Below are 27998 nucleotides of genomic sequence, written 5' to 3' on the forward strand. Positions count from 1 at the left end.
GAAAGAGAGAGGCCATGTGGTATCGCCGGTAATAGCCGATAAGTCAATTGTAATCTAAAATAAAGTGAAAGGAAGTTTATCCTCTCTCTAGATCGAGAACGAAGAAGAATATCACTTGTTTCGTTGAGCAAATTTTGATAAATAGATAACATTATTATATGTTAAAGTAACAGAAATTATATATATCCTTGAAATGAGTTTCATTGCTAAATTATCGCGCATAAATAAAGTTATTTATTATACTTTTATTATAGTATCTTTTTCGTTATTATATCCATTAAATATTGGAAATATAATGTTCATTCTATTATGCATAATTTGTATCCAGATTGAGATTTATTTATTTATTCATCTATGTATATAATCCAAAAGAACAAGAGAGAGAGAGAGAGAGTAAATTTAAAAAATTATTGTTTCACAATAAGAGATATATTTAAGAGAGAAAACATTTCTCTTCGACAAAATTTCGATTCAATGACAACGCCGCGTTTTGCTGTATAATCATACAATTATTTTCACAATCCTCGGGATGCCCAATCGAATCAAAACAAGCGTTCGTTTCTCCGCGCGAACAGGCGTAAATATGCGCGGGAGCGCAGCAAACACATCTTCGCGGGTACCGTGACCGACGATGAAGAACGAACGTCCTGGTGGGAGGCAAAACTCTCTCTCTAGAGCTCAGCTGATCATTAAAGCTGCCGTTGGCACAGTCAAACTTTCACGCTCGGCGATACGCGAGCTTCGCGAGCGAGCTATACACCAACGCTATCGATTTCAAGGTCCGCGCTTCCGTGCTCGATCCGGCCGCGAAGCGAGACGAGAAAAAGCGCGAGGGAGATCCGCTGGCTAACCGCGTGTTTCGAAAATAAATTGTCGACATAAATCGAAAAGGCAAAAATACCGACAGAAAGTTGGCTGGGTACACCAGGGGATAGATATGTCGCAGTGGAAATCGAGTCACCGTAACTGAATTTCTTCGCGAATCAATTCTGATTCGCGCTTGCTGTTTACACTTCACCGATAGTTCTTGTGTACCGTCGACTGTCCGCAGCGAACGTATAACTATTCGTATTCGATCATTTCAAATTGCTCGGAAAGATTGTTCGTGTGTGGGTGTGGCGGTCGTTGAGTTGCAAATTTTGCGAGTACGGATTTGATAAATTATCGCAGACAGAAACGTTAAAGAGCTGGGGTAGAGAAAATATACAAGAATATATTAGAATACACAATTACCTCTCTCTGTTTACAAATTAAATCGGCGAAGAGAAATTAACTGCACTTCAAGATATATTCAGTTTGAAACGATTCGTTCATTTACATAGTGTATTTCACGCGTGGCAAGAAATATCTCAATTTCGAGAGCAAATGAAAACAGATGTGGTAATGATACGAGAAACCATGAGAGGCGGGAAATAGCAATAGGATATTTCCAGGATCGAATTATCACCACGGGCGATCCCGCATACGAGGCGTGCGTTATTAGTGAAAGTCGTGTACAGTTTGAAGATCAAGACTAGCGTCGCCGAGGAATCGCGTGAAAGGGGTAAAGAAGGTCAGAGGAAAGGAAGGATTAAGAGATCTTCATCTGGTCGGAGAAAGGAAGAGATAATTGAGCGAAAATTGAGGGGCGGTCTCGACGACGTTCGAATTTCAACGCATGACACACACACACACAACATCGGTAGACGCGGCGATTTAAAAAGTTGTACGCCTTGAGAGTCGCTCGTCATCTTCCACAGTACAATACTTCTCCTCGAATATTGGATCGGAAAAAGAAGTTCGAGTACTCTTAGACGAGTTGCTCGACGAGAGAAAGGATCCGCGGAAGAGATACGCGAAACCACACCAAGTTCTTCGAGAGCTATCAGGAGCAAAAAGATTCGCAAACAACTTCTAGATCGGATACTTTTGTAAAACCGCGACTTCGCAATCGTTGTACCGGAAATAAAATGCAGTCGATAATAAAAAGATATTTTTAATCGTCGATTTTCGCAATTTGAAGATATTTCAAGCGCGTCGTGATTCAGCGAGAATTTAAAAAGGGGGAAAAGAGAAAAACGAAGTATTAAAGTCTCTTGAATGTAAAATATATACATAAATATACAGATCAAAAAGTGCAGTAAAGAGTGCATACAGAGTGCAGTGAAAAGCATCTCTGATGCTGGATACTCTTTTATGTATAATTTTCCAGCTTTTAAGTCACAATAGAATCAATTATGAACGAATTAAATGTATATCTGTTCTTTGAAGATGATAACAAACCTGATACATGTTGGCGAAATTTGTAGAAAATTGATAGATAAACGGATTTATATAATAACACTCAGTATATATATTATATATATTTGATAAAAATATTACAATATTCTTTTCCGCTATATGTTACGACAATTGTCATCTCGAGATGGATATCAAAAAGGTGTAAGTAAGAGTTTAATGATAAACTTCAGGAAGATCATCAGCCATCTAACATCTTTCAGCATTTGTAAAGATACCGAAAGTGAGTCTCTCTCTATCTCTTTCTCTCTTACATAACTAATTTACTAATCTGCATAATCAAAACTCGTTTAGAACAGGAATTTATGTATCGAGGAAGAAAGCGAGATTGATCAAGAGGCCAACGAGAAATAGCTTCTTACACAATCGACAAATTCTATTTCCTCTCAACTAGGAGGAGAGAGATTAGAGAATATTTGATTTCCGGTTAACCTTTCATTCGAAAAAGTCAAGAGAATTCCATTTATTTAATGAAATCTTGCAGTACAAAGAAGATTATTGCAAAAGACCCCGGCAGTTCGACGAGTAAACCTGACGCACAAAGCGAGATGGCATCTTTCAAACCATTCGCGCTTGCCGGAAGCGAATGAGAATTGAAAGAGACGAACGCGCGTAGAGTCTGGAGTGGCTGCGATTCACTATAGACATTCAAATTTCAGGCCAACTATCTTCTTTTCGACGGTGCATTAGAATGACAATGACTTGTTTAACTTGATGAAATCACCTGTTTACAACTCGAAAGACCGCTCGCGTTTCAGACTATTATATTGGTGCGGTTTCGGGAGGGAGAGACAGAAGCGATTCCCAAAACGCGCGAGAATACAAGGCGGAGGATGCGCGCGGAATCCGCCGCAGTCACAGAGACGACCGGCGATCGGTTGGGACGCCTTCGCAAAACGACTATCACGGAACGATCGCGATCACGACGCGATTTATCGGTGCCGCTAATTGGAGCATAAGGAGATCCGTTCACCTCGGTCAAGCGACCGGAAACGATCCGTGGAGAGAATACAGATTCATCGGTTTCTCGCTTCGTCGATGCACAAAAGAGTTCGTGACGAGAGGGACGCGCCTTCGAGCATAACGTGACTATGTCCGCGGTGCAAGATCGCGAGACGATTGTCCCTCTTTGTTGAGAAGGTATCGCGCGCGGTATCGGTACCCTCGCCGCGTGATAAAAGCGAGAAGGACGTGTCTCGGTCGAAGCGATAAGACGATTTCCGACGAAGATGACGCGCCAACTCGCCCTCCTCCTGGGCATCTTTGTGCTGATCGAGCCCCTGCTAGGATATGACGTTTTATTGGCCACCATGGGTGGTACCAAGTCTCACACGGTGCCCTTTGTCGCCCTTGGTACGAGCCTGAGTTTGCGGGGCCACAACGTCACGCTGCTGAGCGCTTTCTCTGGTCCCGCAGCGAATAATGGGCTTCACGAGCTGGTGCCGTCGATCCTCGAGGTGATTTACGACCTACTCCCGCACTAACTCGATGCCCCTGTCCGGTAAAATCGCGATCCCCAGAAACCACCGCGGGCTATCGCTCGTCGTTTTCTTCCTCCGTCCAATTTGGCTCTTGACCTACCTAATTTTATTACACGCGGTGTAATTTACCGTATCAGCTGTCCGCTTATACGATCCTCTCCTTGATTACCTCCTTTCTTAACTCTCTCGTCTCTATGGACTTTTTAATTTTATAAGATAGGCGGGGCAGCTTGACTATATAATGGGACATTTCGAATAATATTAAGATTTATCGCTTGCGCATTGGTTATAAAAGTCAAGGGATGCGATGCAAAGTCTTTCGAATGTTCTCATGCTTTGTTTTTAGAATAGCGATACAATAATTAGAAATTAAAGATAAATTTAGAAGTAATTTATTTCTACTAGAAAAATATATAAAAACTGTTCTCGCGATTTATATTCTCCCGTTATATTTTTTTTCTCTGTAAAACTATCTTCGAAGACAAGAAAGTTTGACTCTAAATTTCGTAATTTGTCGAAAGTTTGACAGATCGAAATTCGAAGTTTTTGGATTAAAGTTCCGACACATCGAGCTTCGCGAAAGAGATTTATGTTACTCACGCGCGCATAATTCTTACGGCAGGCTTACGTCGAGAACTTCACGTCCGAGTGGGATCTGGTGGGTGCCAGATTCCGGAATGAGCTCCCGATCTCACCATGGGACGCCATGAGGTATGGCTGGGAGTCCTGCGAGGCATTGTTACGTGACGCGGCGTCGACAGCCGGTCTGAAAAAACCGGATGGCAATCCGCGCGCGCGATGGAATGTCGCGGTGGTCGACGGCGCTTTTCCCGAGTGCCTGCTGGGGATCCTCCACGGCGAGAATGTACCGACGATAATGCTCAACACGGTAATAGCTATTCACCAAACCGCAGAAACGTGACGGGACCCTCCCCGAGTAATTCAAATTCTGTTAGAGCTTATACCTCGTTTCCCTATCTCGTTTGTGACAAGAGTCGACTCGCCTTCTACTTGAATCACTTGTGATATACAAGGTGTTCCAGGTCAGGTGAATGAAACTTCAGGTTAGGTTAGGTTAGGTCAGGGTCTTATAAGAAATTGAATTTGAAACAATAAAGTTCTGATAAACATAAATCCGGAAACACTTCGTTAAAAAGTTACAGCTAATAAAAATCACGTTTTTTTAATAATTTTTAAAAATAATTTTAAAATCCTTTATTCATTTGAAAAAAGTAACGAAATAAATTTGATGGGTAATTAAATGATAAACTAAATTATACCAATTTCTTTTAATTCTGATAAGGTGTCCAAAAAAAATAAGCTCAAAGCAACGAAAGAAACAGAAACTTGAAAAAGCCATTTTTCGGTGGTCTTTGTGTAAACACTATGTTCATAGTGCAAACATTGCAAATGCAAACATAAAAATGTTCTTATTAAATTTTAATCATAACTGATTACTTAGAATTTATTAGTTATAACCTTTTAACGAAGCATTTCATTCCAGATCTACGTTTATAGGAAATTTTTGTTCTAAATTCAATTTCCTATAAAACCCTGAAATTTCATTGATCTAATCTGGAAGACCCTGTATATACAGGGTGTCTATAGAGTTTGTCCCCACCCCCTATATTTCAGAAACGGCTCAAAATTATGAAAATCCACGAAATATGTGTTTGATCATTTCGAGGGACTACTCTTTTAAGGAAGTTGGGGGAGTTGTCCCCTCAAGGGGGTGTCCCAGGGTGACACCAACTCAAAAATTTTAAATGGAATAATATATCGTTTGAAAGAACATAAAAAAAGAAAATTTTTGCGCAAAACGGAGGTTGATACATTGATCCGGACATACCCGTTCGGCAGTTATTTCAGATCAAAATTCGAAAAGGCCAATTTTCAAAAAATTGTTACTCCCATTTGGAAAATCCTAAAAAAAATGTTCGAAATGTGAAGTGTTCGTCTTTTTAAGTACTTTCCATTAAAAAAAAAATCAGATTTGACTTTGGTATCACAAAAAAAAAAAAATGTCATCTTGAATTTAACAGTTTTTGCGTACCCTTTAAAAAAAGACCAAGGTCAAATCTGAATTTTTTTGTGGAAAGGACTTAAAAAGACGAACACTTTCACACCTCCAACGTCTTCCCAAATGATCAAACACGTATTTCGCGGCTTTTCATAATTTTGAGCCATTTCCGAAATATAGGAGGTGGGGACAGACTTTATAGACACCCTGTATATTTATTATGTACATAGATTTGGATCATGAAACAATTATGTATAAGATGGATTAATTCGTATAAAAATTGTAGCTGTAAAAGTAAAAAGAGCGATGCAGGATTAAATTATAATTCTGAATCGCATCGCACTTTTTCATATTAGAATTATCGAGGTATTTTTTTAAATATATCGCTATAAATATAGACAACATTGACATGCGACAACACATTTTGCAATATACATAAGACATTAATTTTTTAATTAGTTTGCTTTTTACTAGTGGTTAAATATCGATAAACATGATTGAATATTGCATGGAAAATGCTTAACAATTTTTGAAATAAGAAGCTTAAAATTAAATATCCGTAAAGCGGATTCTTCATATAAATACGAGTTGAAATTTTGCTTTTATATATTTTTAACTTCTTAATTACTTGTTTATATTAAAAATAAGATATAAATGTAAGGCTCTTATCGAATAAAATCAAATATCGAAATAAAATGGCAAAGAGAGCCAAGCGCAGTAATGAGGGCGCAAAAATATTTATGGCCAAAAAAAGGGCCGAAACGTCCGCCTTTCGCGATTAATTTAATTCTTTTAAATAAATATTTTTACGCCCTCATTACTGCGCTTGGCTCTTTTTGCCATTTTATTTCGATATTTGATTTTATGTTTATATATATTTTAGAGAACGTCTAGAAATATTTAATTTATATAGGAATTGATTGTTTTGTACATCAGATAGACAATAAACAAACAGGTTTCTATTTAATAGTTTAAAAAATAAGTTTTGGAATAAACGTAAACGTTTCTTCTTTTTACTGCTTAATACGTTTACCGAAATTGTGCAACGATATTCAAACAAAATTGTATATAGATATTTATCGTAGTTATTTCATGAGTGTGGAATGTACAAAACAGGCTTGTTTGTCGTATCCTCACGTTTTCGTATACAAATGAAAAGTAAACGGTGAATACCGTGTTATGTTCACTGTGTGTAACTAATATGACGATAGGTAGTCGTCTCCTTGAATAATTTATATACGTCTCTCTAGACATGCTAAAAGACATGTTTTAGAAACTTACAAGTTAAGTTTTAACTATTCTATTTGTATATCAATATTTCTGCTTTCGTCATTTATTCGTTTAATGACTTCGACGATACGTGAACATAAGCGAGTTTTTATGATGGCGGGACAGCGCTTTTTTTTTACTTAAAAGAAAAATATTTTTCTCCGACTTTTTTTTTTCGTGAAATCAATATCTTCAACTCGTTAAAATTAATCGCATTTGCCGTGCATTATTAATAATAGAAACGATATGTTATATATTATACAGGTGGCATTGTACAGCGGATCCATTATGCGCCAAGGCAATCCGTCACCGTGGTCGGTGACGCCGTATTTCGGCAAAGCGATTACGCAAGATATGAACTTTTTCCAAAGGGTCTTAAACGTGGCGGCCCAGTTCACTTTGAAAATTATGCATTGGATCACAATTTCCGTTTACCTTCGGCCAACTCTTCAGAAATATCTCGGTGAGCGCTCGTTGATGTTTCTTTGATGAAAGTTGATATGCTGTATGTATAATCACACAGTTGGAAAATTTGTTTTCTTGTTAAAAAAAATATGCCGGTTAAAATTCTTGTGTTAGATATTTAACACATTCATATGTTAATTTAAGATATTGCTGTTGTGTTAATTGAATTCAATTGTTAAATTATTAAAACAACTGAAAAATGTGTAAAAATAACACAATGTGCATCTATTTTTAATTTTACATAATAGATATGTTCCGTATTATTAGTGACAAGATTTATCTGTCAAAATTTACAGAAAAAAAAATGTTGATTTTATCCTACAATAAGAGTGAGAATAACTACAGACCGTCAATAACATTTTTCCAAGTTAATTCTATCATTAAAAATATGTTGATTTTATACAAAATTTATTTCAAATTACTTTGAAAACTTGCATTTATTTTGTGTTAAAATATTAACATAGTATTAGCGTCACCATACAACATATTCATCTTATGCTAAATTAACACAAAAATTTGTGTGGATCGTTTGAGACATATGATATCTGTTAAATTTAACACAAATTTTTCAACTGTATGTGCACCTTTTATTTTTAATCAGATATTTATAATAATAATAGTGGTCAATTTTGCTTTCGACAGGTGATCAAATACCCGACGATCTGTATAGTTTAACGGCGGAGGTTCCTTTGACGTTGCAGAACAGTCATTACACCGTGGCCGATTCCGTGCCCTACTTGTCAAATGTCGTGAACGTGGCTTGCCTTCATTGTAGACCGGCAATGCAATTAAATTCCGATCTGGAATCCTTTCTGCGACCTGGTAATATATATCGCAAGCACATTCTTTCTTTCCTCTCTTTCATTTCCTATTTTTTCTACGTAAAATTCACAATTTTCTAACAACTGTCTAAAGCTTTTATATTTCAGAGCAAAATTATCGTAAGCTTAAAAAATTACATTTTAAATGTTTATTCATCATGTAATAAAACATATTTTTTTTTTAATAAAAATACATTTTTATAAAAAAAATTTCTTTAGAGAAAGAAAATAAAGCAGTAAACTCAATAAGTAATTGACAAAACTGCTGCATATTCGCTCTTTATACAAGATTTTAAATTCTTTTTAGCGTAAAAGTCTCGTTTAAACCTCTCAACGCTTGACGACATTTCTTGCATATTACATAAGGGGCCGTATTGCGTATATGTAATAAGTACAGCTCCAAGGTACAACGGTTATTTCGTGTCGTGTTGACGCTATCTTCCCCTCGTGTTACTGTTAGCAGACGCGCGATAAACATCTCTAACTAAACTTGCATGCAACATCGAGACATTGAGGAAATTTTGCCGCAGGTTTCGTGTTCGTCTCGATGGGATCATCGGTGCAGGCTTCCGGAATGCCGGAGGCTCTACGGCAGATCTTCGTCGCCGTCTTCTCCGCGCTACCGTACAACGTCATCTGGAAGTGGGAGGGTGCCAAGATTAAAGATCTACCTGCGAACGTGAGAACGGCTGCCTGGTGGCCGCAGCAGGAGCTACTCGGACATCCCAAATTACGCGCCTTCGTTTCCCACGGCGGACTGTTATCCCTCCACGAAGCAGCTTATCACGGCGCGCCGACCCTGATTCTGCCGGTCTTCTGCGATCACGATGGAAACGCGGCGCAGGCCGGTAAATTATTTCCTTCGCTTCGCGTGAAATTTATACACCGCTCTAATGATAAAAATAAATACTTAGTAAACCTCTTATCTTCTACCCTCGCGATTGAAACGAGGTTTTAGGCGTGCCTTAGAATCATTTAAAGCTAATCAAATTTGCTGCAAAATTCTCATTAATTATTCCCAATAATTTAAAAAAAAAAAAAAAAAAATTGTTTTTTGGAATTTTTATTAATATAAATTTTTATTAAATAGAGCTATTTTTACCATGAAACTTTTGTATAAAACATTTTTTGATATCTAGAATAGTTTTCGAGATATGTCGAGAAAAGCAAAAAGTCACTCTACATATAAGGGATGGTTTCATCCCTCACCGTTAAAATTTTATATTTTTACAAATAATTCGTAAAAAAACATTTTAGGAGATATGTAGGCCCGATAAATTATCTATTTTTGATTGATTCACTATATTTTCGTATATTTATTTAACGCAGAAAAATTAGGTTACGCTTTGGTAATGGATTTGGCCGGTATATCCATTAGTGCACTTCACGAAGGTATACTTAAAGTTGCCGCACTTCACAATAATTCTTATCGAGAGGCAGCTAAAAAGCGAAGCGCGTTGCTTCGCGATCTTCCGATTGATTCCAGAGAATTGGCCACGTGGTGGGTAGAACACGTCGCCAAACATGGAGGAGCCGATCATCTGAAGAGCTCGATCAGGTAATATTTTTCTCGCATTATCATCATCATTATACGCCTCCTTCCTATTTCGTATCTTTTTAAGAAATATTCTATACATATAATCTTTTTTCATTTATCCAAGGATCTTTATTTCCTTACTTCCTATATTATGTACTTTTCTTCGTTACTACCATCTAATATCCTATCATACGTTTCATCTTAAAATACCTCGCTCTTTTCTCTTTCAATTTATATATTTCTTATCTTATATTTTTCCACATTTATCAATACTTGTACTATGTTTCCTCTCTAATGCTTCTCCATTCCTTTTATACTATATTTATTTTTCTCTTTTTTTCTCAATTTTCTCTTTTCTAACTCCTCTTTCTCATTTTTTCTTACTCTACTTTAGTATTACTTAGCCTCAATATCTTCTCATTGAAATAATATAATATTTAATATTTTTATTTTTATTCTATTTTTATCTGTTTCTTTGAAAATCAAATAGATGTACTTCAATTAATATTTAATATTCATATCAAGTATTTCTCTAATTCTTCTCTAACTCCTTTCTCTTATATTCTCTCCATATTTTTATTAAAATTATTAATTTTTAATGTACCGACAAATTTATTGAAATAGATTATATATAAAATGTATTGAGACATTCGATATAGCAAATAAATCTCTAATATATAAAACTGGAGAAATTACATAAATGAAATACAACATTTTTCAGATACATGAGCACGTTCCATTATTATAGTATGGACGTCGCAATATTTTATATATCGAGTTTAATTCTGATAATTTACGGACTCAAGAAATTATGCTGGCGAGCGGTAATTGGTCAGGATGTCTTCAAGAAGAAAATAGACTAAGCTAGATAATTTCGTGGAAAATCTTTCGCCAAAATTTTATTTATTATATCGCGCATTAAATATGTTTAATTGGGACAAAATGGGAATTATAAAAGAGAGACTAGTTTTTCGATCGGCACACAATCTTTTTTTTTAAAGATCTCTAATATATTTTTACGAATAAGTTATTTGTAACTGTAATATAATAAACTTGTTTAATTTAGACACATTGTCTATTTACCTAAATAATTTTAAGAATTTATATAGGTACAAATAATAAAATACTTTTATGTCTATATATATTTGTTTTCGCTACGAAATGTTTTAATTACTAATATAACAGGACTTTACCGGAAGATGTTATAGCTGTGTGGCGACTAAATGACAGCTACTATAGCAGCAATCGTGATATCGCTTTCTACATTATCTACATTTTTTTCTATAAATAACAAATTAAATTTTATACACAAGATGTTCATTATTATAATATTTCACTTACAAACTTATAAATTATTGGTATTTTGGTATTTATGGTTTGTGTGTGTGTGTATGTTCCGAGAAAATTGATAAATAAATTTATATTAAGATTCTGTGTGTTGGATATATATTGTAAATAAAATAATAAATAAATATTAAAAATTGCTAAAGAATATAAATTTTGCAATGCGCAATAAATTATTAAATGAATTATAAATAGTACTAATTCTCGTTATATTTTTATACAAGGAAAAAATTTTACATGAAAAATACCTTTTTATAACATTTATTGTAAAGCTGGAACATAACATTAAATATTTATATAACATAAAATATTTATTACTGTAAAAATTGTAAATTATGCATCCATTTGTGCATCAAAATATTTGAATAATTACAACTTTTTATTGTAAAATATAATACGTATGTAAATAAAAATATTGTGATTTTTCTTTTATGTTAATACGTTTTGCAATAAGAAAAAAAATATATTGTAATTTTTACTATAATATTTTCTCCGTGTATACAGAAGAAAGTGTATGTAGTTACTACACTCAAAGTAGTAATGCCTTTTTTTCGGTATAATTATTCAGTATTTCAAACGTGAATAAAAAAGAGCGAAGTAATTCTTAACACAAACCTTAATATGTACAATTTTAATATGTAAAAGTTCCAACAGAAAGGAACAGGTTGGAAAACATCACAAACAAAGTTAAAAATTAATGAACACCTTTATCAACGAGAAGTATCTCAAAGGGTGAATAATGTTAATAAACATCAAGATTCGTGGCTTTATTTTGCACAACAGAATGCACACTAAATTGGCAATAGCCACGAGATTACACGACGGATATTCGACATATATAAGACATACAGAAACTGGCATAGAACGTCGCGATGTTTCCTTTGATGAAAGAGAGAGATTGCTCTTGTGTTAGAAGTGAATTATAAGAAGAGAAAAAGAAAGCCAAACGAATGAGACAGAAGCGATTGAAATTGAGACAAACCAGATGTCGACTATCAATCGCGTGTACTGCACCAATTACTCGCAAAATATTTATCTAAGAAACATTCACGCTATCGCGAATTATCTCGTCAAATATGTCGATCAACATTGTTGATTTGATACGGTGGCCTAACAAAAATCACTATCTAATATTATTAATGCGATAAACAAATATAGATCACGAATAAAAATTCAAGGACTCCGTGGTCTTGATTGAAGGACAAATAATATTGATCAGAAAATAATCAGAATAATTTAATCGGGATTGTCGATATACAATCGTTTTTTAAATAATCTAATTTTTCTAGATGGCAAAAATATTTTATCTATCCAACAATAAGACTATACGCATAGCAATTAATGTATAAAATTAAATTATTAATTTCTTTTACAGAGAGAGATATTTAGAAAATAATTTAAAAAACTTACAGAGCGTTGAAACTTTATTCTTATTCTTAGCACGTCGGGCCCGGACAAACTTCCTTTATTCTTAGCACTCCTTAGCATCCATTTCATTTCATGACACATAAGCACATAATAAAACACGTTTTAATTATATGTATATAATATAAGTTGGAAAGAAAGATGTACAAGATTTATATCAGCGAAATTGAAATACTTGTTAAGTGATTCAAAATAAGAATTTTTTAAAAACTTTGTATTTCTATAATAAAAGTAATAATTATACATGCAAAGGAAAGAATACATAGAACATCTTTTGTAAGAATCAAAATAAAATTACGTGTAAGATAATCCTCTACTTTTATGTCACATACAATAAATAGAAGATAACAAATCGCTTGCTTTGCCAAAATCGAAAATTGCTTCCTTTTTCAACCTACTCATCAAGCATTTTTTACTCGATTTATTGGATAATATCTATTTTTTAAATCCTATATCTTTTTTACACCATGTATATGATATTTTTATTCTACGCATACGTTAAGAATGTACACTACTTGGTTAAAAATGCTTTGAATAATTTGACTAAAATCAAATAAGGGTTGGGAAGTAACGCGTTACTTGTAACGCCGTTACCGTTACTTTTTTTGGTAACGAATTGGTAACGGCGTTACTTTTCGTTGTCTGTAACGGTAACGGTAACGCCGTTAAGGCTGATTTATGCAGGCCGTAACTATTAATTTATGCCGGAACCGTTAAAGTTTAACACTAGGATTACAATGCTTTTGTTCATAATGCCATTATGAACAAAAGTTACGGCCTGCATAAATCAGCCTTTACATTGTTTAACGAGTAACGATTTTAACAGTTACTTTTATCGTTACTTTGTTTTTGACTAATGGCTCTGGAACATAGAACGCGTCAATGCGTTACGCATGATAAGAATGCCGTAGCCAATCAATCATCTCCTTATATTAATAAAAAGATGTCATCTAAATGATGATACCGTGGAGCATCAACTTCTCTTATAACGATAACGAGTTACTTTTATAAAGTAACGTTTCCAACTCTCAAAAACGATATATAAATATATATTTATGTTGTGTGAATATCGTGTTTTGAGCGATAATATTACTTGCGAATTAATAATATATACTTACCCCCAATCCTTCTTTCTCGACCTTGCCCGCCAAATTGAAAATCCATCGAATCGACAATCGTTAAGAAACCCGTCTTGTACGTACACCCATAATTCTCACTGGAAGCGATTCTCGATGCCGACCACGTGGCGGCGCCCGCATCGTGGTGGAGTGACGTTTCTCATACAACTGTCACGTTCGTGGTCGCGTTTGGCTGTCGATGTGTGTACAATCGCGGCTTCGTTCGAGCAGTAGCAGCCGACTCGTGGGTCGGTATATACGTGGTGTGTCGTCTGCTCTCGGTAAAAGCGAACCGCGCGCGCGTTGTATTCGAGGGTAAAGAGAAAGAGGGAGAGAAAGAGAGTTTATTACATTCGCGTACAGCAAACTCGCGCGAGAGAGTTGGAGCCTTCGTGTGTGTTCGTGTGCATATGTGTTGGTGCGCGTACGTACATGTGCGTGTGCGCGTGTGTGGGATGTGGTGCACGGATACATATTCCCGGAAGAAACGGAGAGACGAGTGAGAGATACGCCGACCGCAAGGCTTCCGTTGTCGCCTCCGCGAACTGCAACGCGACGTGCGAGCACGTGAATTGTGCCCCAAGCTGCGACGGGCACGTACGAGGTGAGTGATCTCGGAAAGGGCACGCTTGACCACGTGATAACGTGCGCGTTCCTTCTCACGACGATGATATGCCTCTTTGCGGCGCGCGTCCCTTCTCGCGCGAAAACAAAAGCGACTCGCTTGCAACCCCGTCGCAGAACGGCCATGTAGTAATTTTCGGCGACCGTCAATCATTCGGATATATCGGATGTGGCGCGAGCCAAGAAATTGGAGCGAGAGAAACGGCAAGATATATAAATATATATGACATATATATATATATATATATATATATATATGTATACATGCATGCATCGCATACACCACACATATATATACACAGACACACACATACATACGACATATATAGATGCGTCAGCGTCAGTGGGAGAGGGATGAGACAGGAAGAACGGGAAGGAAAGCGGAGCAAACGAGATAGAGGAATGCGGTGACGCTGTGCACGAGACGCGCCCGAGACTCGTGTGAACGCACGTGGGCGTCGAGCACTGGAGCGGGACGCGGGGGGACGGAAATGTGTATGTGTGCGCGCCCTCGCCCCGCGGTAACGGGGCTAACCGGAACACTTATGATGACGTACGTGATGTACAAGCGCGACAATCGATTGCGGCGGCGTTGTGTCCCGTACTCCGCCGCCTTAAATCGGGGAAAGGAGAGTACGCGTTCGCGTCCCTTACGCTCTGCACGTCACGTCACGTCGCGTCGTATCTCGTGTCGTGTTTGTCGTTGGCATTGTATATTGTATTTATCGTGCGAGGTGTATAGGAAGAACGAACAACCGCCATACGTCTACGAGTTGGACGCGACCGGGTTCTCGACGGTAGTTTTCTGCGTGTTTTCTACCCTGTGGCTGATTTTGGCCTGCCGTGTGACATAATCCATTCAAGCGTTTACTACGCAATACAAGACACGACCCCGTCTATCTCTCGCTGTCCCCTCGCCGTCTGTTCCCTCTCTCTCTCTCTCTCTCTCTCTCTCTCTCTCTCTCTTTCTCTCTCTCTCTCTCTCTCTCTCGCTCGCTCGCTGACTCGCTCGCTGACTCGCTCGCGCCCGCTCAATGCCTGCGACCTCTCGCTCCCCACCAACCCCTATCGCCGCCGCCGCCGCCGCCGCCGCGTCGCGTCGCGTCGCGGCGCGCCCTCCTTCCTCTGTTTTGATCGTTCGCCGCCGGCGCAGGGTGCTCGCGCGATTGGGCGAGAAGAACGATCGACGGAAAAAAGCGCGAGAGTGCGACGCGAGTCGTATTCACGTGGAAAACTTGGCTTCTCTTGGCTCTCTTCGCCGAGCCCTATATTCCACGCGATATCCGCTCGCCAGTGTTTTTGTGCATCCGAAGCGAAGAATTTTGCACGTCGTGTGTCACGTCGTACGAAAAGCCCGACGTCTACCTACGTAACCTACCTACGCTACTAAATGCGACGCGAGGATGGTCTGAAGGTTGGTGCTCACGCTGTGTGTGTATGTCTCTATCGTCGACTGTCATTTCACGTTAGACTTCACTCATCTCCGAGATTCACCCACTTCCACGCATCTTCAATGTGACGTCAATGTGTTGTAATGTGAAAATCGTGTCAATGTCAACATAAGCTCTGGGAGTCGCAGACGCGAGCGCGCTTTTACCGCTAAATAATGCGATGGGAATAAAAGCGTCTCGCCTGCGAGATCCGCTCTCTCCCCTCTCTCTCTCTCTCTCTCTCTCTCTCTCTCTCTCTCTCTCTCTCTCTCTCTCTTTTTTTCTCTCTCTTTTTCTCTCGCCCCGTCTCGCGTGCTAAGTTATTTAGCATTTAATTCCAAAATTTTGTTATAGCGATGCTTGTCTCAAAGATGATCGGCAAAAACTGTGAAAGAAGAGCTGATCGATTATGCTATGCATTTAAGAGACGCGATGGCATCGGCTACTGATCCAATTAATGCAGTAAATGAACGTACATACTCGAAGTGGCTGAGCAATTATCGCGATTGAAGCGGCTGTATAAATTTCTTAGTACGTGCTGGTACGACCACCGGTAGATATACCGGGCTAACTGTCCACTTGTGAACAGTCCAAGTGAACTTTCTTGCGTAGTCGCACAGTGTTCAGAGGCGGCACAAAGTCGCTAAAGGATATTAAATGCTTTCCTTGTAGGCTGACTGATGATTGCACCGACGACAGTTACTATCTGGAAATTGTCGCCCCTCTCGCGTAAAACGGCAGAGAGCACAGAGCAACTACAGTTAACAAAAGCAGTTGTCTAGCAAAAGGTTATCTTTGAAGTGAGACCGAATATCCGACACATTCTGTGTTCTCACGCCTTTGCTACATCATTTCAGATGACAGTACTGATAGTATTTGCAAGAGTGTCTGCTGAAGAGATTTATTATGACGGATTTATTATTATGACGGAGCACTTGTTGAATTCTCTGAGTGACATTTCTAGCTCCATCTTGATCTTTTGATGTAGTGTGTATATCTCTGTATATCATTTTATGCGTATTTTTATTAAACGTGTTGTTTGATTAGTATCACGTTTATGTGCATTAATGTATATAATAAAATGTATATATGTACAATATGTTGCATATATGTACACAATATTATTTTCATCTATCACATATGTAAGTCTTAAAATCGAGAACGTGATTTATGATTATACGTGCATCATATATAATCGACATTAAATATTTTATAGCTGTATGGTTAAGTTTATATTTTGAAATAATGCAAATAACAGTAAGATTCACCAAGGTGAAAATTTATTTGGCAGCACGCAATGGCAATGATCACATATTTAGAAAACAATTTTGTATTGCTATCTCTGAGATATTAGATATCTTATTCGTTATTTGAATATTGCAGAAAAACGTAGAAATACATATTATTTACGTGATTTGATCCAGAGTCATTGAAATCGATGAAAAGAAAGACGTAAGAGAGAATAGTGCTCTGACCTCTTGCGACAAGAAAAAACCAAATTTGCGTAGGAGGATCTGGCTTCTGGCCAAAGATCGCTCTTCTGTCGGTTACTTGGCCAGTCGTTTTAAAGTGATTCGCGAATAGCTTATCCTACAACCACCTACAGCACCAAGAGAAGTTATTGTAGTTTAACTGATGCAATATGCGCGTTTCGCGAGAGGCGATATTGATTCGCGTGTAGTGTCACGCTGCCATTCGATCGAATGATCTTCGCGATCCCATGACTTTTGTTACGTGAAAATGTGAAGTCTCTATCAAAAATAGAAATTTTTAATTGCTAAATCCGGATTTGTGTGTTTTAAACAATATTATTATTAGTTTAAACAATATTAGTGTAGTGTGTGTTTAAATTAGAGAGACTTTGTGGAGTATGTAAATGTAATATTTTCTACGATTCATGGTGCAAATGGTGTATGAAAGCAATAATAACTCTTTGTTAATATAATCTGTGAATAAAAATTATACGTTTATACGTGAGATATAAGTTCGAAAGCAGCACTTATCGAGGAAAAGTATTATCAAAGAAAAATTAAATACAAGATTAGTGTTGAAGATACAATAAAAAGGTATTTTTAATTATAAAATTTTTATATGTTTTTGAATGAATGAGAAATCTAAATAAATTAAACATTAAAGTAAAGTGCATATTTTTGTAAAATGTTTAGAACTATTTGACATAAAACATTCCATCTAATATATAGCATTTATTGAAGCTAGTTCTATTACGTTTGATTGTAGTTAATTAATATTTTTTTACGTGTGTAGATGTGTATTATTTTTCTAATACATAATTATTTCACAATTTAATCTGATCAAAAAAACGTAAAATTTTTCTCTGATCAAACACAGGACATAAAACAGTATACGTTACACATTACACACCAATATATATCATTAAACTCTCCACACACACATACATTGTCAGTAGTTTGTCAAAATTAGATATTTAAGTATATTAATATGTAAAATACACTAAGAGACAGCTAGAAAATATTTGGAAAGATTATTTTTAACATATCTATTACTGTTATTATGTGACAATAATATTTTATTATCTCTTTGCTATTTTTGAACATTTCTTAGTCAACATACATTTTTTAAATATATTTCCTACTTTGATATTATTCTGTTTTTTATCGTGAATTAGAAATTAGAACATTGCAAAAGTATCGGTAATGTTAAACGATTCAATTCTGCTAATAATATGAGCAATTTTCTATAACATTAAATTCATCGGTAATAAAAAATATTCTCTCTTTCTCTCTCTTTTTCTCTCGCACCGTATCGCGCTCTTGCTTCTCTTTCCCGTTTTACGGTCGGATTCCTTACACCGCCAGATCTGAATAAGGTGTAGGACCTGGTGATCGACCCAAAGTCTGCGTGCGTTTTACGAAACTTGCGACGCAGTAATCAGGTTTGTGTACATCCCGTAGCCCTTCATGCGAAAACCATGGAAGTGCTCGCAGCGTGTTTACAAACATGACTTTTGAGCGCAATACAGTCGAGTCATTAGAACCGGAGCTCGTGATGGACCCGAATTATCGGATATCGTGAATTAGATAATGGATTGTCACCAAAGAGAGATAGAGAGAGAGACAGAGAGAGAGAGAGAGAGAGAGACGCCCTTTTGACGCGTCATTGCTACGTATCAGTGCACATCGCAACTGTTTCTAATGGGATAAATAAACGCTGATCAGTAACATATGGCTAATGGTGATTAACAAGCGTTATTTTTTGTCGAAAAAATTCAGGATAAATTACAATTATTTTGGGTGATTATTGAGCTCGCGTGATACACGGTCACGTTATTGCGCAGCATTGCATTATTTTTCTACCACGAGTTGTCACGAAGGTCTAGACGTGACGCGTCCCTTTCTTCTTCTCTGCTAAATGTTAAGACACTTTCTTATATACTATAGTACATTTAATATTATAGTCGGCACTATAGTAACATTTAATATTATAGCCATAAATACGACATCGTAGTGTACAACAATGAGAAAAATATCGCGTTATGCGTCTTATAGCACAGAGAGAGAGAGAGAGAGGGAGAGAGAGAGCGCACTTAAGGTAATATTACATTTGACGACAAATTTTTTAAGCGTACTGATTGGCTGCAAAATAAAAAATTTCTTGAGTCTCTAGAAATTAGCAAATAAATGCGCTTAAAAAGTTTATCGTACGATAAATGTAATATTACTTTTATAATGCAAACAAGAGAAAACGATTTTCATTACAAATAATATCGCGTGTAGTACAGGCCAAATAAAGATTAAAAAATTACTTCGTACAAAAAAAGGAAAAACCGTTGAAAACATTGTTGTAAGAAAAAAAAGTACTGCTTTAATAATACATCTATTATACCGTTGTAATTTAGATAGATTAAAAATTCGCGTTCAGAGAAAAACTCCAAAAAACGAGACACGATTTAATAATTCGGAAATCTCATCAAAATTGTTGCGCTCTCTGTATGAGAGGGAATATGGCCGTTGAATAATATTAAAGCAAAAAAAGATAATAATATTGCGCGTGTATTGAATAAGGTGGTCTCTCTACGTAGGATCAATCGACGGTATAAGGCTCCGCGATGCTTTTGCGCGACACATCGCGTAAGATCGCCGTACCTCTACCCCACCAGCCTCGTGTTACAACTTAACGACGCATTTGCCAATAAACCTATCTCATCCGGGACGGAGAAGTTTAGGAAAACTTCTCTTATTCTCTCTTCTCTCGAGAGAATAAATTAACCAAGTATAGATATATTTATTTTAAATTGTATAAAATAATTCGAGTTTTTCTTATATTTTTTAATCACTCAATTTCTGACACGTGATTACGGTCTCTTTCTTTCTCTTTCTCTTTTTCTTGTCGATTATGCAGAAAGTTTTTCGGGACATTCTCTCGATACAATTGATGGGGAAAGGCGACATCTTATCTCGAAACTAGATGGGTGATCGTAAATTACAGTGACCATAAACATTCGAATGTTTCAGTGGAAACGGAAGAAGAACGACATAAGTGATTCGTAAGTCATGGATTTAACACGGATTGGATTTTATATTTCCAAATAACCATATTCGAGAATGAAAATGAGAAGATTTTATTCACACCTTTTAAAAATTTACACGAGAGTTCCCCATATTTATTAATCGATCTTTTAATATTAAATTTCAGTTCTGAATCGTAACACACAATCCACAAGGAGTCATAATTCGTAGATATTATCTGAATAAGGATATCCACAATTTAGTATGGCAAATCTGAATAGCGTAAATAGACTTTATCGTATCGCGACCTCGACTCTTCTGTACTGCAATTTCCATTCGATACTTTAAAACATTATCTGATAATGTAAAATTTATAAGAGCGTTATTCAACGAGTTTCTGAATTCTGTGCGTCCAATATGAAAATCGTGTTCTTTGTTCATATGCGTATCACATGAGAATCAGAAACTTGTATTTAATTACTGATGCTTCTCCCGCATTTTCCTGAGGTATCCTCATCATCTTGAATTTTTTTTTTTTTTTTAAATAATTAAATAATTATTTATTTTTTAAAGTAATCTTTTTGAATAGAACTTCCGCTTTCTATCTCTGTGCTTGCCGTGTCAATACAAATCAAAGCTTGAAAGAATTTAAATGGCATGCATTTCTACGTGCTTTTAGTGATACACCGTTTACAATAGCACATTGATTGGGACGGTAGAGAGAATGTCCTCTGTTCGAATTGTGAATTGTCCTGAAAACTCAGCATGTCGCGTGTTTAGCGTCAAAATTCACAGGTAAAAACACGAATATTTGCAGTCGAATGAGTCCGTTGTGTTCTTCCTGCTTTTGTACTCCATTTTAATAATCGCGAAATTAGTAAAACTGCAATAATGGCTGAATAAATCGATGCTCGCCGTCAATATATAATTTATAATTATTAATATGATACTTTTGCATATCTTATCACTAATATGTGACTTCGCTCTTTTCCAAACAATTGATCATTTTTCGCGAGAAGGATAAAAATCGAAAACTATCATATCATTTAGCATATATAATTGCCTTTACTATCATTTGGATTACAGGCGTTTTAAATCACGATTATCTAGATTATTTTCCCCGATTTTTCTCTTTTCGGATGAAAAAAAAATAAAAATTCATCTTTCAACTGCTTTACTCAACTTAACGCAAAGCTAGAAATGATGTAACAATGCTATACTTGTAAACTCCAATTTTGCGATAGTAAGTTTTAATTGAGAAATGCAATCAACTGTAATTCAGCGAGGATTTCGCTTCTCTCACGTAATCGTCGACAAAACAAACGACTCGTATAATTCAGAGTGATAGGTTGCGATACATATTCCTCGCTCAGCGTGATCTGATAAATGTAGAATAAATTAAGATTGTCAGGAAGCCAGTCTCGCGAGCGGCATGCGCAATAAAAACATTGTGTATATTATACGGAGCAATTTACAACTTTGAGAAAGAGAGAAAGATATACAAGACGGATAACGTACATTTTGCATTGAATGAAACTGACCGGCTTCAATCTATCTGGCGTTACGCAATACGGAATTATAATGGCATCCCATATTTATAGAGATCCGTAGAATATAATTTTGCAGTTAAAAGACATTGCGAGAAACAAGATATATCCGATAACCATCTTGAAACTCGATAAAAACTCAATTCTTTAATTATATGCTCATTAACTACGCTTTATTAAATCACTCTCGAAGCTAAACAGTGTTTACCGCTAAAAAAAAAAAAAAAAATACGCTGTTCGAATACCGAGGCATTGATATCGTTGAACTGTGACAATGCCATCGAGATTAACGTGCGTCTTTAATACTGGGCTTGTTGTAAGTCGCTAAATAATAGCTGCATTTTTATTGCTTGAACGCCCTTGCCTGTTTGTATAAATAATGTAAACAATGGACACACACACAAGTACCAAGAGGCTCATTTATTTTCTTTTCTTTTCTTTTTTTTTTGCACAAGCGCTAATGGCGATAAGGCGTGTCACATTTAACTCTCATAAGTGTGAAAATTATCTCCGCCGTGAAAAATGTGCATGCCTTCGCATGCAATAAAGCCATTCATATAGAATCATGAATCTTTTTACGATCCCTTCAAGTATCTCGTAACGTTCATTTTACGTCAATAGTACATAGTATTTCCGGTAACGGTTCCCCTTATTAATTAACTGGCGTCTACTTGTACGCAGTTAATACTTTTTCGTCGCACGAAGTTAGATTAATATAAAAGAGAGAGAAAAAAAAATGATCATCTTATACAGAGAGGAAATTTATATACATAACTCTGACGTTTACATTGAATACTCTTTGTTCGAGGAAGGAGTATTTCTAAGAAGAACATCGCGAGAGAAACACACAATGCAATTTGAGATCTCATTACCTTGTCTGACTTTTCGTTTGAGCGACGCTCGCGACGATGTCTCATATCGCAACCATCTTAATGTCTGAAATCGCTTTAAGCCCGTTGGAAAACGGAAATCTCCAGAAAGACGCGAAATATCGTTCAAAGATTAGCGTTTCCATCATTCCCGTCGCCCACCGACCCGGGTCTTCCGCCATTTACGCGCTCCTCAGCTCCTTGGTGTACAAAAAGAGAGAGAGAGAGAGGGAAGAGAGATAGGGTGGGAGGAAGGGCGAGAGGGAGGGAGGGGGAAATAAAGAAAGAAAGAGAGAGAAGACCAAAGACGCCGGATCCCGGTAGTAATAATATACGTAGTGCTTGGCCCAGAGAGTGCGACGCGCTCCCGAAAACACGGAAATATTTTTACGACGTAGAGAGCGACGCCGTCGGAACTTTTGTTCCTCCGCTACGCTTATCGTCGCCCCTCACGTCCGTCACCACCCCCACCACGTGGTCGCCGACCCTCGCGCCGTATTCCCTTTCCCCCACCCGCTCATCCCTTCCCTCGTCGCGTCCGACCCCACTCTCTGTCCCACCAACCGTGCTTCTCTCTCTTTCTCTCTCTCTCTCTCTCTCTCTCACACCCTTCGCTGCTTTCGTCGTACTATGCATCTCGCGTGCGAGCAGTAGACATGAATCGACGGATACCCGGCTGTGTCTTCGAGCGAGTACGCGATCGCGTTCGTAGTACATACATATCTACGATATAGACGAGTCGTTATCGTGGTCGTCGTCGTTGTCATTATCGTCATTGTCTCTTTCTCTTACTGGGTAGATTAGAAGCGTCGCGCAATCGTTGACGGCGCGCTCCCACGTTGCACGTGTGACCGCCGTTCCGTCTCGTCGCACTGTGAGTGCGCGTTTTTACGACTTTTCGACGTTTCGACGACTCTTTCCGAGACTCTTTCCGTGCGGCTTCGCATCACAGTGTGTTTCTCGAGCATCCGTCGCCTATACCGTTTTCTATTCTCCTTCTCGTAGCGACGCCGACGGGTGACCTTCCTCTGTTGATATCCGACGTACGCGTTCCAATCCATACCACGTGCGATACGTCCCTGAGAAGGTATGTTGCTCCGTGTTGTTTTTATGTTTACGACGGAGAAACGCGTCGCGCGCCGACGATAGCGTCGGGTGTCATTGGACACACACATGGATCTCGCTCTTGGCTCTAGGAATGACCGGGGGAAGACGAAGCGAGTATAGAAGTATAGTTCTTGCAAAGCGAGAGAGAGAGATATTATTTTTATTGTAATATTTTATCGCGAAAAATAGGCCCTTTCATTTACAATATTTATATTTATAAGGTTCGCTAACAAGCAGTGCGCATATCAACGCGAACCACCATTGCTCGTGACTATGTTGTCACGTTATATTTACAGCGACCCCGTGTGGTGGTATTGTTTTGATGATAAAAATGTGGCACGTGATGGAACTAAGACTTTCGTTACGCATAAGATCTCACGTGATGTATGACAAGTTAAAAATCGTCTTGCATAAACACGTTGTAATTTTCGCTAACGAATTTATTGATATATTTTTTTTCCTCTAGATCAATCGTAGTAATAGCGGATTCCGTATATAGGATGTTCGAATATTATCTGCGTCAATGGTGGATTTCTGAGAAAATTTTTAATTTCTTGAACTTATTGATTTAAATTATTAATTTTCGTAAAAATTTATCTCAGGCTCAGAAGTACACACATACACAAAATTCTAATATACACTTCTTATATAAATATTGATTTATATACAAGGTGTTTCACTAACTTTATTCCATATCATTTTCTATTCAAGATATAGATATAATCTTTTTTTTTTTTTTTTTAATTTCATCAAATTGCGTCATTATTAAAAATGCTTTCAGTAAAAGATATTCATATTAATAAGAACTTTAACGATCAGAAACACCCTATATAAAAAAATAAAAATAAAATATTTATATACAAAATTAGAAACTTAAATTGTATGCACAAATTAAAAAATAAAACATAACGTAAAATTAAAAAATAAAACAACGTAAAATTTAAAAAAAATTATATAATACAGAGACAGAAAGAGAAAAGATTAAAAAATTACTTATATCAGTTATACATTTACTTCTTATCTCTTTTTTTCCTTCATTCAAGCTATTTATCTAAGAGTATGCATTTTCTGACATTCTGTATGTGTGTTGAAACAACACATAAAGCTAAGAAACAATTTATTCATTTATATAACACGTACAATGTTATGTGAGAGATAAGTCTATATTTGAAAAACATGAGGTATATAAACAACAATTAAAAAATTCAGTACATAAATATAATTCTGCACACAGTACGGGACTTTAAAAAACATGAATAGAAAAGAAAACAATAGCTTGTATTTAATTAATTCTAACTGAAAGAATGCAATTTATGGAAATTTATACGTTTGTTTACGTAGCAAATCTGAGTTATGTGATAAGTCAGATTCATATTTATTCAAGAATCTTAATATCGTAAGTCGTTATCAAAAGAAAATAATCGAAACTTGTTTCTCTCCGATTTTACGATTAATAGTCAAAAATGACAGCTTGGCTCTTTCTTCTTATCTCTTAAAGTATTGATACGAAAATAATGTCTATAGTTCTCATTTTGATTTAACACCTGTAATAACTACAAAACTCGACAAGTCATTAGAGAGGGGAGAGAGAGAGAGTTCCAGATTGTTTTCTCATCAAACATAATTTAAAGACAAAACATGAAACTCCCACGGAAAGTTCACTGCAAAATTACGTGTTTACCGTATGCTTCCATAATTGAGAGTACTTTTCAAAGAGCAAATCCCGCAATTGTGTTGCTTACAAGTTAAATATTCTTATACATGAATCAATTAAATCAGCCGTTATGTATTGTCTTCGTCTTTTATATCATAATCAATTCGCGGATCAAGTTACATGTTAATTAATTGATAGATATCGAGCGATGTCGAACGCATATTTTATGTTCTTGTAAGCGTGGAAGATTAATGATTTCTCGTATATCAGCATAGTAAAATATAAATTGCAAGTTTGCTATTTAAATAGATACTTTGTCTCATTTTTGCTTAGCTGTTATATTGCTTTGATAGCAGCTTCCATATATTTTAAAAATTAAATTGCGATAACACGCGTTTAATATTTTTCTTTTTCCGATTCTAAAAGTTAGTGTATTTTTTGCGATATTGTGTATTTGAAATAACTGATATATACACACGCGTAGAATTCGCCGGTTTCTCTTTAATTTGGAGAATTACAAGTTTAAATAAATAGCATAGAATATATATAAATAATTGTTTCCGCTAAGATTTCTACGGATATAAAGTCTTCACAAAATTATATACTTAATTAAATGACGCTTTCTAATGTGTTAATAATACATCCGATCGATAAAAAATATTTTTGATTAATTAGAAGGACTCTGTATATTTATATACACACGATTTGTGTCCAATTTTGGTATATTTTAGTGATTATTTAAACGAGAATTTACATGTGTAAATAAAAAAAAAACAGCAAATAATATTGTATAATATTTTTGTGGCGTTTCTTGTATCAACAAAAGTTGAATAGTTCTCTCATTCGATATTTACATTTGCAACGTAATACACATGATACACACACACAACGCGCACACATACATGCTGTACCGAGCGGAAAATATTGAGCAAAAATTTTGCAGAAAGTTATATAGCGGTTCGCGCAAAAATAAAAAATATTACGTTCCAAAAATCGACATCATAAATTATATAATAGTCAGTTTCCCATTATAAATGAGGTCATGTGAAACATACGGAATTTATCATTGGACATGGCGTAGTCTTTAACAGACTATTCCATTAATAGAACATCTAAATTGAGTCGACGAAATGCCTTTTGTCGTAAACATAGAAACGCAACGATTGAATATTCGTAACGCCTTGTATTTAAATACGCACTTTGAACATTTATATGCCGAGTTTTATCCGAGAATAATATATTATACACGATCGCTCTATGTAGACCATCTATAAAAAAAAAAAAAATCATGCACCGATTTATTAAACAGATTTTTTTTTTTAAATGATAATATCTCGAATTTTGTTGCGCAAATTTTATTAATTTTTTATTGAATAAAATCGATTATCATTTACAGAAAAAATATTTATCCGCACAAAAATATATCAAGAAACACAAAATATTTGAAATTTAAAAATACAGATGCATTTTTCGTTTAAAGCCTAATCATATTTATTTCTTTAGGCTAAAATAAATAAATATATATATATATATATACATATAATCATGACGAAGTATATTGTCAAGAACATTATTGTATGCGCCGCAAACACGTATTTATTATAGTAATAAATTAGAGTTATGGCGATACATAATAATGAAAATCGTGCGTGCGGATTAATTGTATCCACGACATCTCTGACACGAATATAAATTTCCATCTCTCGAAATTAAATAAAGATACAATTGATATATAGAATGTGTAAATAATACCATATATTAATTTAATAATTATGTATATATTCAGATAAATCATATTCAAAAACAGCATCGATGTCCCTTTTTTCAACGATATAAAGTTTCTTAAATTAAACGAGTTTTGTTACAGATTTCATCATGTATGCAACTGATATTTTCATATAAAGTAACATAGTTGCGAAAAACTGCACGACTATTTTTCTAGCGGCTTCCGTTTCGACGCCACGAGTTGACTTGGCGGGTATATCTTACAAACAGATGAATTTTTTAAAGTAAGTGCACTCGAGAGAACCGACGTAGAAAATCGTTTTCCGTTGCAAAGATAGAATGTATATATGTCGGAGTGGAAATTCTGTAACAATATTATTATACACGGCAGGACAAATTTTCCAAGATGCTTATGTTGGCACAAAATATCCTCGTTGCCATAGCTCGTGAGCACTCGAGCGCCGAGTGATACTGCTATCCATTTGCACCAGCGGCAATGGTACTTAGGGAACGGAGCAAATTTCCCCAAAGTTTCAGTATGCCTGAAGCGAATGTCATGATGTCGCGGAAGCATCTCTCGCCGCAAAGTGAATCCTGACGATATGGATATTCACATTTGTGTGCAACATATAAATGTTTCAACACTCGAGTCTCGTCTACATCACGTACATGAGATATTAGAATTCTTATCTGCGTAGTCATATCATGTATGTATTAGTCATACGAGAAAATGGAAAGAATTTTGAGACGTATTTTTTCAATATTTTATTTCAATTTTTATAAAAATTTTTTCAAAAA

The 27998-nt window shown here is 36.1% G+C and overlaps 2 protein-coding genes across 8 annotated transcripts in view; both read left to right on the forward strand.

Annotated features, from left to right (window-relative positions):
- The first annotated feature begins 14 nt into the window (after positions 1 to 14).
- On the forward strand, positions 15 to 11195 carry LOC115245390 (UDP-glucuronosyltransferase 2C1-like). 3 transcript variants are annotated; one of them, XM_029823675.1, is made up of 8 exons: positions 15 to 2500; positions 2572 to 3734; positions 4381 to 4647; positions 7312 to 7510; positions 8155 to 8334; positions 8864 to 9181; positions 9663 to 9891; positions 10592 to 11195. In XM_029823675.1, exons 2-8 carry the CDS (start codon positions 3507 to 3509, stop codon positions 10731 to 10733), a joined length of 1563 nt encoding a protein of 520 aa, XP_029679535.1. In that variant the 5' UTR covers positions 15 to 2500; positions 2572 to 3506; the 3' UTR covers positions 10734 to 11195. The 3 variants fall into 3 exon arrangements, with proteins under 3 accessions (XP_029679535.1, XP_029679536.1, XP_029679537.1); XM_029823676.1 differs by having other exon boundaries at positions 2577 to 3734; XM_029823677.1 differs by having other exon boundaries at positions 2937 to 3734.
- Positions 11196 to 13777: 2582 nt separating this feature from the next.
- Positions 13778 to 27998, forward strand: part of LOC115245394 (insulin receptor-like) — a 75241-nt gene continuing 61020 nt past the window's right edge. For 2 of the 5 annotated variants that reach the window (XM_029823683.1, XM_029823687.1), the window contains exon 1: positions 13778 to 14361. The gene's annotated coding sequence lies outside the window, so the exon portion shown is untranslated. Of the gene's footprint in view, positions 14362 to 15501; positions 15796 to 23291; positions 23802 to 27998 lie in introns of those variants that run through there. The other 3 variants (XM_029823682.1, XM_029823684.1, XM_029823685.1) reach the window with 2 other exon arrangements.

This window comes from Formica exsecta, unplaced genomic scaffold (assembly GCF_003651465.1).
Source record: "Formica exsecta isolate Colony F162 unplaced genomic scaffold, ASM365146v1 scaffold969, whole genome shotgun sequence".
NCBI lineage: Eukaryota > Metazoa > Arthropoda > Insecta > Hymenoptera > Formicidae > Formica > Formica exsecta.